Raw genomic sequence first — 17,107 nt, forward strand, 5'->3', positions numbered from 1 at the left:
TGTACAGAGTGAGCAGTAAAGCATGTTGGAAATGTAAAATGGAAGACGGAGAGTTTTTTCACATGTGGTGGACATGTGAAAAAATGGAAAAGAAATTGGGACACGATTTACAACGAATTGAAAAAAACTGTTCAAATATACCTTCCCCAAAAAACCGGAAGCCTTTTTGCTGGGATTGATAGATGAATTAAGAAAACCAGATCAGAGACTATTTATGTCTGCTACGACTGCCACCAGAATCTTAGTAGCCCAAAAATGGAAAACTCAGGAAATACCAACACTAGTGGAGTGGCAGACAAAAATGGTTGAATATGTAGAATTAGCAAAACTGACCCACAGGATCCGTAACCAAGAGGAAACAAAGTTCAAAAATGAATGGAGTGAATTTGTCGAATATATAGGTAATAACTGTAGAAGTTTAAAGACGGTAGTAGGATTAAAATAAATGTTGTGATGTGTATAGGATGTTATTAAAAATCTGCAAAAAAAGAGAAAATTCAATATGAAAACCTGTTGAAGGGAGGGAAGGAAGTCCGTGTGCAATAGAGCGTTTAGAAAATAAGTAGACATAAGACTGTGGAATGTTAGAGTATTTATTTTGGTTGTTTATGTTAAAGAAAACTCAATAAATAGCATTGGGGGCGGGGGGAGAAACCTAGCAGGCCAGGGAGAAATCTAAGCCAGCACCCTCTCCCTATGGTAGAGATCATGGTTTGCGTGTTCAGTCCCCCAGCGATTGAAAGAGCCATGCCCAAAACACTGGGGAAGCAACTACCAGCCTAGATGGACCAATGGTCAGGTTTTGTATGAGGCAGCTTCTTAACTTCCCAGACATGCTAGCTTTCTGTATGCAGGGAATTATGAATATAAGACAAGCCTGCTGAACCAGGCCAATGGCCTACCTAGTACAGCAAGATGCCTGTGGGAAGCACAAGAGCACTCCCCGCCATGGTTTCCAGCAGAGCAGATGGTTGTATTTGTTGCGTCGCATGATGGAATGCCCGCCCCAGAAAAAAACCCCTGCTCATGGAAATCTAGCATGTCAGGAAGGAAGCTGAGTTAGAGTTTCTCTTGCTTTCTCTTTGTGGAGAATGTCTATATGGGGGGGGGGGGTTGCATTTAATATACAAGCCGCCTTCTGCAGTCTGAATCGCTACTAAGAACTAGGCCACAAGCCTTTCTTGCAACTGAATTAGAGGAAAAGAGCACAGGGTTCTATTATTGTTCAAGGTCCCGAAAAAATCACAAATCTAGCCTCGTCAGGGCAGAACAAGCAGCTTTGTATCGTGCCGGGTCCTGTCCGGCCCTGTTCCCATAGCAGCATTTAGTCAATAGTAGGAACTGTAGGATATTTCCAAAGAAACCTCGCCAAAAGGGTCACTGGTTGCAAAGGGTTGTGGGAACTGGGTGGGGAGCGCAGGGACTATGGGCTAAGCAGTTAAGAGTCACTGATGTGGGGCAGGGGAGGCAGAACAGTGCTATAAAAGTCCGGATTTTATCCTGAAAGAGATTGTGATGTGTTTGGCCAGGCACCTAAAATAACCTGCCTCAACATCGTAGCCGCATTAACGGCTCTTGCTGAAATGTTAGGCTGTTATGGATTGGCAAGCCTGAAATGCAAAGGGAGGAATTCATATATGATTACACAATCAAAACCAAATACACCTCTCATCAGGCTTGGGAGCCTCAGGACCGGAGGCCCAATGCGGCCCTCTGAGCTTTCATATCTGGCCCTCAGGAGGCCTCTCCTCAGGCCATATCCCTCGTTGCGCCTGCCTGCCTGGAATGTGGTTTCTTAATTGTGATACAGTGGTACCTCGGGTTACATACGCTTCAGGTTACATACGCTTCAGGTTACAGACTCCGCTAACCCAGAAATATTACCTCGGGTTAAGAACTTTGCTTCAGGTTGAGAACAGAAATCCTGCAGCAGCGGCAGCAGGAGGCCCCATTAGCTAAAGTGGTGCTTCAGGTTAAGAATAGTTTCAGGTTAAGTACGGACCTCCAGAACGAATTAAGTACTTAACCCGAGGTACCACTGTATTGCTTTTTGCTTGGTGGAAGGGCAAAGTGTGTGCGTGTTTGTGTGGATCAATGTGTTCCAAAACCTCTGACTGTGGCCTGTTTTATGACTCGGATGGTGAAAATACTGTTCAGTTGGCAAAGTGACACCCTCAGTTCACAAACTCTATCCTCTTGCTGTCTGTGAGCAAAAGAATGATGCCATAGTTGAGATGGGTAGTTGAGATTATCGGCCAGTGGCTTGGTGTCAGGAGTTATATGGAATCTTTTTGGGGTGTGTGGATGTTAGTAATGTTGGTATGGTTGTTGAAGAAGTTAACAAACGCCTGAAGTTGTGGTTTTGCAAATGGATGCAAAACCAACACGCGCCCCTTTCCTCCCTCCTATAAATTATGCCGTTGCCCGAGGTTAGTTGCTACTCAAAACATGTTTTTGTAGGGACGTATTGCCAAGCAAGTACCAAGTGTGGCAATTAACATGGGTACAAAGTGCACACTTATTTATTACGGTCACAAGCGTCTTTAAAATCCAGATCACTGCAAACCTGTGCTCTAAAACCTTTATACCTTTCTTTCTTGACATTTCTCTTTCTTCCTCACTCTGCTCTGCTCTGGAGGGATGGGCAGGGTCTAAGTGCCGCCATTTATTTCCCAGCAGGGGTGATGATGATGATGATGTCCTCTGCCCCTGGGACACTGTTTGCCAGTTCTCTGCCTGCCAGATAAACAGGCCTTTCTCAGAGAGAAACCCAGTAGGCGAGCTGAAGAGGGAAATAGTTAGATTACATTCCCATGCGTGCCTAAGAGTTGAACGGCCAGCCTTATTTTGGAAAATCCCCAAATCCTTTTTTTTATAACCAACCAAAATATCTCAAAATAGCAAGCAAACTTTTGAATTCACCAGAGATCTTTGCGAGGATAAATGATATCCAAAGCAGGGTGAAGGGTATATGTTTGTGAGGGGGGGAAACATGCTTTGTGTTGAAAGCCACAATTTTCTGCATTGGTCAAAAGTTTGTTTTTGTTGTATAGCCCTAGAGCAGGGTTTGAGAACACTTTTTCAGCTGAAGATGGGAACTGGAAAGCCAGGGGAAGGATAATGGAATCCAGTCTCCTGGGAGAGATAGTTGGCTGTAACACTGCAATATTTTGTTGCAGCATCCTACTTCAGTCTTCCTGCTTCTTGGTTTTAAAGAACAATCCTTCCACAAATGGGAGACCCTTTGCACATGGGTGCTGTTTGCATAGTCAAAGTTAATAAAACCATGATTTTGTAAATTCTTTATCGCAAGTGCTATTTAATCTTGCCCGACAAGACTTAATGGCCCTAACCAGCCAATAAATTATCTTAAGGCGATGTCAAGGATGAGGGCACAGTGGGAGAGAAAGAAAATAAGAGTCATCTTGGTAGTGCCGGCGTTCCACCTTGTGCCTGGCACAGCCAGGCCTCACTTGTCAGATGAACTTGCTTTGTACATTAATTAGTAAGTTATTAACTCATTGCTGCAAACACCTGTTTTCAGTCGACTAGGCAGCAGGATGGCAGGGAACAATGCCTCCTCATCACTGTGTTTCAGGAAGTGCCGTTTCCACGACTCTCCTTTGCAAAATACTACAGCCAATAGGGGTGATTTAAGATGCCCAAATTTTAAGCTCAGCTAAACCACTGAGTCTCTTGGGCTTGCTGATCAGAAGGTTGGCGGTTCAAATCCCTGCAATGGAGTGAGCTCCCGTTGCTCTGTCCCAGCTCCTACCAACCTAGCAGTTCAAACAAGTAAATAAATAGGTACCGCTGTGGCGGGAAGGTAAACGGCGTTTCCGTGAGCTCTGGTTTCCATCACGGTGTTCCGTTGCTCCAGAAGCGGGTTAGTCATGCTGGCCACATGACCCGGAAAGCTGTCTGTGGACAAACGCCGGCTCCCTCGGCCTAAAAGTGAATTGAGCGCCACAACCCCAGAGTTGCCTTTGACTGGACTTAACCGTCCAGGGGTCCTTTACCTTTACCTAGTCTGTTAGGGGGAAATATGTAATATCACCCAAGCTCCTAACTGCCTTTTTAAAAAAATATCAACATGTCCAGTTGGTAATGCTTTGTTGTTGTTGTTGTTGTTGTTGTTGTTACAAATAAGGTGGCATCTCATTTTGTTCAATGGGACTTACTTCCATATGCCTGCATAGCTTTCCAACCTGAAACTTGCCCAAAGCTGCTCAGTGAGTTTCATGGCCAAGTGCTAGGCATTTGAACCCAGGTCTACATCTCCAGGTCTTATGCGTCACACCACCCTGCCTCCACTCCGTTATCCCTGGGACAAGAGTTAGGGCTCATTTTATGGGCTTTCCCTGTTTGAAGTCAATGGCCATTGTTTCGTCAAAGAGAGGCACAGCCTGTACCTACTGCGAAAATAAAGTCGTCACTTAATTTGTTTCTAAGTGTCCCCATCTGTGGGAGAGCTATGGATGAATATGTTCCCCTAAACCATTTAGAATATTTGCTGCCCACTATCGTGGAAATTTGCCAACAATCTTGTTCCTTCAAAATAGGTACCAGCAGAATTCTTTAAAGCATGCCTAGGAGAATCCATGTTAAGGAAGCAGTGATGGGTAATAAATGTTTATGAGAGCTGACGATTGCAAGAAGTGTAAGGACATCCGAAGAGCCTGGCTGCCAGATTCAGGCCATAGGCTCTTCTCACAGTAGCCAACCAGAAGCCCATGGGAAGCCCACAAGCCAGACATGAGCACAATAGTCCTTTCCCTGCTTGTGATCTCTAGTAAGCAGCACCAACAATGGAGGCAGAATATAGCCATTGTGGCTAGTAGCAATTGATAGCCTTTTCCTGGAGCCAAATTGCCCAAGGGCAAAAAGCAGATCGTGCTTTTTATTTTTATTTTTAAGAAAGAGGGAAGGGTATGTGGAAACAAAGCCGCTGAGCAGCTGATCGGCAAGCGGTCGGGAGGGAGATAAGAGACTCTAGAGGGAAAGGAGGCTGCCTGGGAGGGGGGAGGTAAAAGCACATGGATCCTCAGGATTTTTGCATTGGGTCACACCAAATTCACCATCAGATCACATAGCATGTCCATGGCTGCAGCCTGCACCCAAAAAATCACGCACCCACTGTTTCGTGGGGCCGCAATTGTGCAAAAACATGGTTACAAAGCACGGATCCACATGGATCCTCAGGATTTTTGCACTGGGCTACCCCAAACTCACTGTCAAATCACATATCATGTCCGGTGCCACAGCATGAACCACAAAAATCATACATCCAGTGTTTCGTTCAGAATATTTTTTTTCTTGTGTTCCTCCTCTAAAAACTAGGTGCGTCTTCTGGTCATGTGCATCCTATGGTGCAAAAAATACAGCAATCCTCACTGGCTTGATGCACTGGCTCCTCTTACAGCCTGCACTAGAGACTATATTAATGGCACATTTTTATCTTGCCCTTCCTGTAAAGACTAGAATAAAAGCTGGAATGTGTGCAGAGTAGGGCGACCAAGATGATCCAGGGTCTGCAAGCCAAGCCTTATGAGGAACGGTTGAAGGAGCTGGGTATGTTTAGCCTGGAAAAGAGGAGACTGAGAGGAGATATGGCAGCCGTCTTCAGATATCTCAAGGGCTGTCACATGGAAGAAGGCGCAAGCTTGTTTTCTCCTGCCCCAGAGGGTAGGAATCGAACCATGGCTTCAAGTTACGAGAAAGGATATTCCGACTAAACATCAGGAAGAACTTTCTGACTGTAAGAGTCATTCGACAGTGGAACAGTCTCCCTCAGGAGGTGGTGGGCTCTCCTTCCTTGGAGGTTTTTAAGCAGAGGCTGGATGGCCATCTGTCATGGATGCTTTAGCTGAGATTGCTGCAATGCAAAGGGGTTGGACTAGATGACCCTCAGAGCCCCTTCCAACTCTACAATCATATTGGTTCTGTGAAAAGCCACCCAAGTTGGTGGCCCTTTAAGACTGTAGGCCATTGGTGGCACAGTGGCCATTTTTGTTGGTTTTTAGTTTCAGAAGTGCCTGGCGTGCTCTGGTCCATGGGGTCACGAAGAGTCGGACACAACTAAACGACTAAACAACAACAACAACAAAGTTTCCTGGCCTTCTCAACAGTTTGGGATAGCTCATGAAAGATATGTTTTATCCTTGTTGCCAGTTTGCAAGCGTTCTCAAAAATAGATGCCAAAACCCAAGAAGTCCCTTGGTGTATTTGCTCAGTGAGGGTTGCTGATGCACAGAGAGAAGCTTTTCAGGTTTTTCCTCTAAAACCGCCTTGCTTCTCCCAGCCGCTGATGCTCACGGTTCACAGGAAGAGGAAGCCAAATAATGAGCAACTGACTCACCTCCCATTGATAGTGTCAGCGCTGTGCTAAAAGGAGAGAGATTTCTATATGCAGTACGTTCCTGTGCAGAAGAGCGGTTAGTCATGGAGATGGCTGGAGGTGAACTTCGGCTCAGTTCCAAGAGGTGCCCAGGATACGGTGCAAAGTGTAGAGAGTAGTCACACTGGTTGGGAGCAGCGGCTGCGGTGCTATTGAGTTCAACAGAAATGAAGGGGTTGGCTAACTGTAAGTTGAAGAGGGTCATGTCTCTCTAGGAGCTATTACAACATTTTTTACAAGAAAGATGCTACCCACAACTGCATAGGATAGTTGTTGTGGTCTCACTGTGCGAACAACACAGGCTTGGGCCTTTCTAGGGATTTTGGCAGGTATTCAGACCCTTTAAGTGAGGGATTCTACAATCAAGTGGAATATAAATTTTATGAAATCAGTAAAAATAAGTATCACCCAGGATTAACAACGCGGTTTATTTGCAGAGAAATTAAGTGTGCGATGAATGTGATTAGGACCTCCTAAACCCAAGGATAGTCAAGGTTGTGCTTTCCAGATGTTGTTGGACTGATCCCCCCTGATAGCTCAGTCGGTAGAGCATGAGAGTCTTAATCTCAGGGTCGTGGGTTCAAGCAAAAGACTAGATAACCCTTGTGGTTCCTTCCAATACTACAATTCTATGATTTTCTGCAGCTTCTTGGCCATTGGGCCTGTGGGCGGGCGCTGATGGGAGTTAGTGGAAATTGTTCAGTTTGGTTGTATACTTTTTGATGTTTATTACTACTTTTGTTATATTTGTAGTTATGGAATTTGAGCATGGTTTTAACTTTGGAAAGATGGCATACAAATAAAATGATTGATTGATTGATTGATTGATTGATTGACTCTATGCGCCTTGGAAAGCACCATGTTAGCTGCTCCTGTCTTAAACCCATTCCCACCCAACCAATTCCCTCTGCTCTCTCCCTTCTCCATCTTCCAGTTTACAATAATCCCTCCGCCCCCTCCAACTGTTAGGCCATGCTCCTTTCAATTGCTTCCTCCCACATAGCATTCTGTGCTGCAGGCTCCCTGCTCTGCCCCAAACACAAACACAAAACATGGTTTGTTAGATAGGCATCCCCTGTGGTGCTATCCCACATGGTTATAGTACGTGTGCGAATCCTGTAGCCATCTGGCTAGGGCGGACTGCAGAGGTCTTCCCCAGCCAACCTAACAATCTGGTGGGAAAGGGGATTAGAATATTCACACATACACCACAACCCTGCTCTTTGTGGTGCTACAGGTCTGTGTGTGCACAGGTGTACGAGAAGCAGGCCACAAAGGGGTGATATTTGGTCCACTGTGATTCAAAACACGCCTTGGGTTAATTGGTGAAGGTGTATTATGCATCGTCTTTCTCTTTGCCAGTTTGTTTGTTTTTTAAATAAATAATTAATAGAAGAGCTTAGGGAGATAAACGGATGCTTGTCGGTTTTTGAGGATCAAATGGCTTTGTGTCTTATTATCCCCCAACCCCCGGAAAATGCAGCACCGTTACGTAAGTTCATGGTAAGGCTGAGTCTCACGTCTGAAGCATTAGTGGCCTGAATCGGAATTGGTATTCCACATGCTTCAGGAATGCGTTGCATTGTGTCTCTTCCCTCTCCTATTAAATGTAAAACACCTGAGCGTGGGCATTTAGAGATTAGGGTTGGTGGTTCTGGTAACGGCGTCTATACTTTCGCTGGCTGCAAGGACCAGCCCTGTGCTGTCCTTACCTGTGATCAGGAATCCTGATCCAACCAGCGTCACTGATTCATGTGTAGAAGCCCTACCAGGTGTGTGCACATAGGGGCCCATTCTCACCTTTGGTTCCAGCGCATGGAAGCTGGGAGCAAAGCCCTAGATGTGTCCACTCTGCAACGTCGCATGCAGGCGAGAATGAAGCTGAAAAGGTTTTATGTTTGCTTGTGGTGTGGCTTGGGTAACCACAAACACAGGCAACATCCAATTTACGCGGGAGTTACGTTCTGCAGCTCTGCGTGTGTAACCAAAATTGTGTACAGTATATTTGGAGCACCCTGGAGAGGGCAAGGAGACCCTCCCCAAACCCCAAAAAGGATGTCCTCTTAGGGATCTGGGGAGGGTCCTCTTGTGAGCCAGGGGTGAAGCGAGACTTTGCTGAGGCCTCCCCCCCAACAGCTGACATGCGGGGTAGCGCAGCAGTAGCAGTAGCAGCCACTTCCCTGCACCCCACTGTCTCATGCGAACTGGAAGGACAGCGTGGCTCCCTTGACCGGAAGCTTCCAGAACGAGCAGAGGGATAATGGGCCTTGCACAGGTGACGCATGGGGAAGCAGCTGTTGCAGCTGTGCTACCTTGCATATCAGCTCTCCTCTTCAGGCTCTGGGAAGGGTCTCCTCGCAAGCCAACAGGACTGCCCTGAGTTTCCCCTCTGCTTCTGGGTTCCCAGCACCGCATGTGTGTGTGGTCACACGCAAATGGAGCATGCATAAATGGAGGGTTTCCTGTACAAAAATGGATCATTATGTAGCCAATGGCGGACAACATATTGAGGCTGGGAATGGTGAATGTCAGCATGTGGTTCCATGCATAATCCCAAAGGCTTCCTGCTTATGCTGTGATCAAATTGCTTCGCTGTTTTCCTGGGAAAAGAAAAACATGAGAACTATGCATGTAATGAACTAATTACCTTGTTCTTTGCTTACAACCTATTTCCTTTAATTAACCTTATGCCCCTGTTTAGCAGCTTGTCCGATGACCTGGGAGCATTCAGTTCCCACAAACAACCAAAAATCCCCTCTGGACAGTCATCATTGAAGAAAACTCATCAGTTTAAAACTGCTTTGGGCTGCATAATGTTGACGTGCCTTTGAGATTGCATAATACTCACCAGGCAGGAACAATGCAGTGTTAATAAAAGTGGAAGAAAAGACCCACAGATAGTTAAGGGAACGAAGAACAGATTCTTCCTGCATCCCATTCAGTTTTGTCACTCCTGAGACAGCAGTGCTTTTGACAAGTGAGGTCACTGTTCTGCTGCCCTTCAACATGTGGCAACGTTATTATTTTGACCCCACAGGCAGAACCTGAGGGGATGCATTGCAATATGGGGACAAAGGGAAGCCACTGTGGTGTTGTGGTTAGAGTGCTGGACTAGGGTCTGGGAGACCAGGGTTCAAATCCCTACTCAGCCATGAAGCTCAGTTCCCTTTTGCCTCTCCCTGCCCCACACATTTGTGTTGGGAAGCCAGAAGACAGCAGCACTGCCCTTCCTGTGCTGCCCCATTCCTAGCCCTGTGTCTGCAGCCGGAACAACCTTTGCTCGTCTCTACAGCCCTATAGGATGCATGAAGCCCGGCGCAACTTGAAAACTCAAAAGCAATTGAAGTTGCTTCAATAAAGGATACTGCTATCATTGGTTATTTGGCTCCAGGGCAAAAAGACTTAACCCTGGCGCTTCGAGAAATGTCAAGAGCTTTATTACTTTTGCAATTACGCTGCCTGCAAGAAGACCAGCACATATATGAAAGTCAGACGTGACGGAGCAAATCTCTTGGGCTTTGTCCTCAAGCTTAATGGGTGAAGCAACTCAGTTCCTACGACTGAGGCACACGACTCGGTGTGAAAGACTGCTGATCTGTTGTACAAAAGGAGGATATTGCTTCCTGGGGCTCATCCACTTCACTCAAGCTTGTGTCATACTGTTGTTTCCATCTGCCTTGAGTTTTCACTGGTATTGTCCTGTACAACAATGCTTTATATATATATTAAATATCTTACGATATTTGCACTTCCCATTTCTGATGGGCTGTACCAGGTGTGTAATTCCAACCCTCCCATAAAATGATGCTTCCTACAAATGCCAGGCTGATTCATTCATATAATTAGCTGTGCATTTCTCTCTCTTTTATTGGAACATACATAGAATGAGCTTGCAATAAGGCATTTGGGGTGAAATGAGTGTGCCCAAATGAGCCTTTGCGGAAGCCCAGGAAGGCTCACAATTAGACCTCGAGTAGGAGAGCTGCCAATATATTTCATATCTAGCAACCCTTTGGTTTCAGATCGTAGATGGGTGGGCGAGTCTAAAAAGCCCAAGACACCTATTTTTATGGCCCTCTAACAGCTATAGTAGCTCATTTACCAGAAGTAATGCATTTAGCATTAATTATGGAAGTATATACCCAATTCTGAGCAAACTAAGCCTCCTGGAGCAAAAGATACATCAGGAGGAACAGTTTGGCCAGAATCGAGTACACACTTCCAGAGTATATTCCATTGAGCCTTGCAAAGCAAGATTGCTTAGAAGCCAGACCCTTCTCAAGACATAAACCTAGCTTCCTGGTATTATTTCACACTTGGTGGTTTGAATCCCTCATCCAAGTACACTATACTCAAGCACTCTTACATTTTCTGTCCTATTGGAGTTGTACCTTTTAAAATACTTGGCAGTGGTGGTAGCGAAAGGATTGTGGTGTCTACTTTTGAATATTTTAAAGGGATGCATCCCTTGTCATACAGAAATGTGCCCTTCATAAATGATGAAGTGCTTTGTTCTTAAATATTTATACAAACCAAAGGCTTTTAAATTTTAGAGAGCTCCAGAGAGCTGGGCTGGGGAGGGGCCAGAGAGGGTTGTGTGTTGCTGTTTTGCTAAGGTAATCAATATAAGCTTATTTCAACCAGCATATTCTGGAGTGGGGGGTCCCATTTTCCTTATTCCAGTCTCTACCTTGAATGGAGAGAAATAGGTTGCCTCAAGGCGCGCACACAAGGCCAGGAATTCATTTTCAGTTCTTGTGCTGAGCTCACAGCCTGTTTTATACATGTTTATTATTTATTTACTTCATAAAATTTATACCTCGCTTGATTGTAACACGCCTCAAAGATTGTCGGCGCTTTCCTTTCTCGGCGGACAGCGGAGGTGTACGCCTTTGGGTGTGAAGTCAAACCGTTGTAAAGTTATTGTGCCTGCGGTGGCTGCAGAGACTGATATGGAAGAGACATGTTTTGTTGCAGGTGGGGTAGAGGAAGGTGTCCAGTTTTGTTGCTGCAGATGCGCCATGGCGTTTCTTCTCTCTGTGCTCCTCCCAGTGGTCATTCCTCCTCTGGTCACTGCTATGAGGTTGAATCCTGACAAGACAGTACTGTTCTTGGGGGACAGGGGGCGGGCTGGTGTGGAGGACTCCCTGGTCCTGAATAGGGTAACTGTGCCCCTGAAAGACCAGGTGTGCAGCCTGGGAGTCATTTTGGACTCACAGCTGTCCATGGAGGCGCAGGTCAATTCTGTATCCAGGGCAGCTGTCTACCAGCTCCATCTGGTACGCAGGCTGAGACCCTACCTGCCCATGGACTGTCTCGCTAGAGTGGTGCATGCTCTAGTTATCTCCCGCTTGGACTACTGCAATGCGCTCTACATGGGGCTACCTTTGAAGGTGACCCGGAAACTACAACTAATCCAGAATGTGGCAGCTAGACTAGTGACTGGGGGCGGCCACCGAGATCACATAACTCCCAGTATGATTCCGAGCACAATTCAAAGTGTTGGTGTTGACCTTTCAAGCCCTAAACGTCCTCTGCCCAGTATACCTGAAGGAGCGTCTCCATCCCCATCGTTCTGCCCGGATGCTGAGGTCCAGAGCCGAGGGCCTTCTGGTGGTTCCCTCACTGCAAGAAGCAAAGCTACAGGGAACCAGGCAGAGGGCCTTCTCGGTAGTGGCACCAACCCTGTGGAACGCCCTCCCACCAGATGTCAAAGAGATAAACAACTACCTGATATTTAGAAGACATCTGAAGGCAGCCCTGTTCAGGGAAGTTTTTAGTGTGTGACATTTTGTTGTATTTTTAATCTTTGTTGGAAGCTGCTCAGAGTGGTTGGGGAAACCCAGCCAGATGGGCGGGGTACAAATAATAAATGATGATGATGATGATGATGATGATGATGATGATGATGATGATGGATACATGACCTGACTGACCATCTCCAGTCAGATAAAACAATAAGACCGGGGGGGGGGGGAATCACAACCATACTTTCGAGCTCCTCCAGAAATAGGGCAAGCCAATGGCTCTTTGACGTTGCCGCAGATTTCAGGTCATAACAGTAATGGAAATTCTTCGTTTTCTTCTCTCAAACAGCCCCCCCTGGGTGAGTGTGAGCCTTTAAGATGTCTCTCAGCAATGAAAGGAAATTGAACACCTCAGCCTTGAGGAAAATAGCCAACGACATGACCAACATCATCGAAAGCCTGGACACGAGGGAGCTCCACTTCGAAGGGGAAGAGGTGGATGCGGACGTGCTGAATGACCCCAAAGCACCTGGTGAGTCAGTGGCGCAAAGATGTAGAATAAGGGCCTTCTTCTGCTGCAGAATCAGACTGCTTTGGAATCACTGGGCTCGTTTTTTTATTATTATTTTAAAAAGTTCAATTTGCTAGTCCTCATGACAGCAGTGCAGGGGGAATCAAATTGTGGGTGGTGCATGGGAAAATCTCAAAAGGGAAACAGGCTGAATGAGAGATTTCGCAGTCACAAGGGAAGTCTTCAAGGAGCTGCGTAGCTTTTGAATGTAGGAATCTGCCTTATCCCAAGACAGACCATTCGTCTATCTAGCTCAGTACAGTGGACGCTTGGGTTGTGAACGTGATCCGTGCGGGATTCACGTTCTCAACCCGCAGCAGCGTGCCTGTGCACACATGGGTTGCGATTCGGCGCTTCTGCGCATGCGCAAAGTGCGATTTAGCACTTCTGCGCATGCGTGACTCCCGAAACCCGGAAGTAACCCGTTCCAGTACTCCCGGGTTTCAGTGGTCCGTAACCTGAAAAAACGCAACCTGAAGCGTCTGTAACCCGAGGTATGACTGTATTGTCAACACGGACCAGCAGTGGCTGTCCAGGGTTTCAGACACAAATCTTGCCCAGTCCTACCTGGAGATGCCAGGGACTGAACCTGGGACCTTTACGAAGCAAATTCTCCACCACTGTGCCAAAGCCTCTTCCCCAAAGCTGCTTGCTCATCCACCTTGGCTAGTATTTCCTTATTTCCTGTGCTCCAGCAGCCTTATCTCCAGTTGTCATAGCATTCTTCCTTCTGTTACCTGCTATAAAACAACCCGCTTTTTTAATGAAAGGCTGCTTTGCTTTAAAGTCTCTCTCAAAACCTGCTTCTTCTACAAAAGGTCAAAGTCAAACCAGTTTTGGTTCGGCTCATCATGGGAAAGAGCAAAAAGCTATGCAAGATTCTCTGCTGGAATCTTCTAACATTCAGCTTCAAATTCTAGCATTATGAGAGAGAAAGAGAAACTTTTCCCTAACCGCTTTCTGTGCATAATTTTATTTACTTCTATAAAATGCTGGCTGGGATCCAGAGAGGCCTATAGATGCATGTGATGTTGTCAGTGTTTGACTTAGGGGCCCAAGTTCAGAGCTCCACTCAGCAGAATGAGCTAAAGAGCCCCCTTTTCTGGGAAAAAGGGTGGGATATACAGTAAATAAATATAATAACAATATTATGGCCTGAATCGCCATGTATGTCGATCCCAATTTCTGCTGTTGCACATGAAAAATAGAACACGTAGCTCTGTGCTTTTATAAGAAGCTAGCACACATACAGCAAAATAATAATTTGAGCAGGGAGCTTTTCATTCTTCTTTGTACACAATGGAAGCTTCTTCCTCTCTGCCAAGCTGCCTGTCTCCCCTGTATTGCTACTTAAATTATAATATTCCCCTTCTTTCATCACTTTCCAATCTTTCAGTTGCCTAAATGAATTAACTGCAAACAAATAGCTGGGAGGTTGATGAAATGCCGTTTATTTTTCTGGCTTCCTAGTTTCTGCTGGTTTCCAAGAGACTTGCGTAGAATTTATGGCAGGAGCAAATCGGCAAACCCAGCACAGTCAATAAAAGGAGCTGCTGCACCAAGCAGGCTGCGCCCCCACTTGTTTGACAAGTAGAGTTTAGTTTAAAATTCATCTGCATCGCTGAGCAGCAGTAAATACTGTGAAGCATATTTTCTTTAACAGGAACCATAGTCTTTATCATACTTTTCATAGAACTGTAGAGTTGGAAGGGGCCACGAGGGTCATCTAGTCCAACCCTCTGCAATGCAGGAATCTATTGTCCAACATGGGGCTCCAACCCTGAGATTAAGAGTCCCGTGCTCTTCTGACTGAACTTATCCCAGCAGTATCTCAGGTAAAGGTAAAGGTACCCCTGCCCGTACGGGCCAGTCTTGCCAGACTCTAGGGTTGTGCGCTCATCTCACTCTATAGGCCGGGAGCCAGCGCTGTCCGCAGACACTTCTGGGTCACATGGCCAGCGTGACAAGCTGCATCTGGCGAGCCAGCGCAGCACACGGAACGTCGTTTACCTTCCCGCTGGTAAGCGGTCCCTATTTATCTACTTGCACCCGGGGGTGCTTTCAAACTGCTAGGTTGGCAGGCGCTGGGACCAAACGACGGAAGCGCACCCTGCCGCGGGGATTCGAACCGCCGACCTTTCGATCGGCAAGTCCTAGGCGCTGAGGCTTTAACCCACAGCGTCACCCGCTGCTAAATCTTCACCCATGAGTTAGAATGCAATGGGACTTTGATGTATGAATGAGCACCGCCAGTCTGCTTCAGGTTTTCTGTGCCTCTTCACATTAAAATCTGTATTTATTGCAAGGAAATGTAGGACACTCAGCATATGATAGGACAAATTCCTTGGCACATAGAACTCCTTGGTTTTTAAAAAATAAATTCTGTGGATTTTAGCTGTTTTTTTTCTGCAGTTTAATTATGTAGGTTGTCACCTGAGGCTCTTGTTCTGAGTCTCCCGGGTAAACACTAAACTTTAAGACCAGATTTCTGAAGCTGCCCCAGTCACAAGGATTATTATGGAATGTGAGTTGTGGTATGTGCAATGATCCACCCCCCCCTTTCAAACACACACACACACACACACACACACACACAGAGAGAGAGAGAGAGAGAGAGAGAGAGAGAGAGAGAGACCAAATTCAGGTGTTGAGTAAATGCTTTAAAACCCCAGATTCAATCCCTGGCATATCCAGTTAAGGACTAGAGATGGGTGTAGTTTTTTTTGGGTGGGGGCAGGATAGAGAAACACACCTGATTAGTTTTCATGACAACTTTTTTAAAAAAAAAATCACCAGCTGATGTAGAAATATGGTAATGTTGTTCTTAAATTTATTACTTGTCGCTCTCTCTGAGATCCCAGAGTGAATAACAATTTAATTTAAGAGTGAAAAGGTGAGAAACTGAGATTTAACAGAAAATGACAGAATCATGCATTGCTACTTAGTTGGGGGGGGGGGAATCTGTTATGTGCTGCAATGTCTCTTATTTAGCAGCTTTCAATATTAAACTTTTGCCTGCTGTGTTCCAAGTTGTGCTTTAAAGGACTGGTACCAAAACTGCCATTTCATCATTTGCAGTGGGCATCCCGTTCTCTGCCATTTATAACACTAAAGGATTTAAAGAGGCTCATACACAGCCCTACCTAACTGGGTGTCCAATCCGAGTGCGAGTTTTGGAAGTGGAACGCTGTACCTCAACAACAAAGGTCAGATCTTATTTGCCAGTGCAGCGCTTTTTAATATATATATATATATATCAGTTCACATTTCATGATGCATCCATGTTTCTGTTGCTAAGTGCTTTGCTTTTTGAGGTGGAGAGTGGGATGGAAAGTTGCATGAAAATAAAATGGTAAACTAAGGACTGAATTCAACTAACAATAATAATAATATCTTTATTGTCATTACCCCCTCTCGGGGACAACGAAATTACTTGACTGCTCCATAAAAACACTAATTAAAAGAATACAGTATAGTACAGCAAGGAAGATTAGATGACTTTCAAAGTCCAGGCTTCCCATTCAGGGCCGAGATCGCTCTGGAGAAGAAGCTGTTCTTAAGGCGGCTCGTTCTTGTCTTCATCGTCCTGTATCTCCGTCCCGACGGCAGAAGCTCGAAGAGACAGTGACCAGGATGCGATGGATCTTTTACTATGTCCAGTGCCTTCCTATGGCACCTTGTGGCATAAATCTGCTCTAAAGTGGAGAGTGGGCAGCCAACAATGCTCTCTGCTGCCTTAACAACTCTGCACAACCCCATCCTGTCCTGGGTAGTACAGCTTCCGTACCACACACATAAGCCATAAGTGAGCACGCTCTCAATGGCACAGTGATAGAAGGCAAGCAGCAGTTTCTGCGGAAGATGGTTTTTCCTTAGAATTCTCAAAAAGTACAGTCTCTGCTGCGCCTTCTTCACAAGCCCCCTTGTGTTGACACTCCAGGACAGATCCTCTTGTAATTCAATGCCCAAAAATCTGAACGTTGTTACCCTCTCCACACAGACTAAGTCAATTGAAATAAGTCATTGAAATAGCGGAAGCCAACTCAACAGAACTTCTCTTCCCCCTGCACCCTCCCAAAATCTGCTCAGGGGGTTGGGAGAACACCCCCAGCCCAGAACAGGGCAAGGAGGGAGAAGAGGGGAGCTTGTTCCACCTGGGAGGCAGAAATGTTTGCACTAATTAAACCAGGCATAGGCAACCTTCGGCCCTCCAGATGTTTTGGACTACAATTCCCATCATCCCTGACCACTGGTCCTGTTAGCTAGGAATCATGGGAGTTGTAGACCAAAACCATCTGGAGGGCCGAAGGTTGCCCATGCCTGGATTAAACAATCTCGTTAGCAGCTCATCGTTGAATTCCAACCTGCATGTTTTATCAGACATACATAACA

General features: G+C 45.9%; 1 protein-coding gene across 1 annotated transcript in view; it reads left to right on the forward strand.

Annotated features, from left to right (window-relative positions):
• The window catches only part of PLD1 (phospholipase D1), a 114,859-nt gene that overhangs the window by 34,264 nt on the left and 63,488 nt on the right, over window positions 1-17,107 (forward strand). The window contains exons 2-3 of the mRNA XM_028731576.2: window positions 12,494-12,676; window positions 15,794-15,921. Of these exons, the coding sequence (XP_028587409.2) occupies window positions 12,523-12,676; window positions 15,794-15,921 (282 nt within the window). The 5' untranslated portion in view covers window positions 12,494-12,522. The remainder of the gene's footprint in view (window positions 1-12,493; window positions 12,677-15,793; window positions 15,922-17,107) is intronic.

Source organism: Podarcis muralis, chromosome 6 (assembly GCF_964188315.1).
Source record: "Podarcis muralis chromosome 6, rPodMur119.hap1.1, whole genome shotgun sequence".
Classification (NCBI taxonomy): Eukaryota; Metazoa; Chordata; class Lepidosauria; order Squamata; family Lacertidae; genus Podarcis; species Podarcis muralis.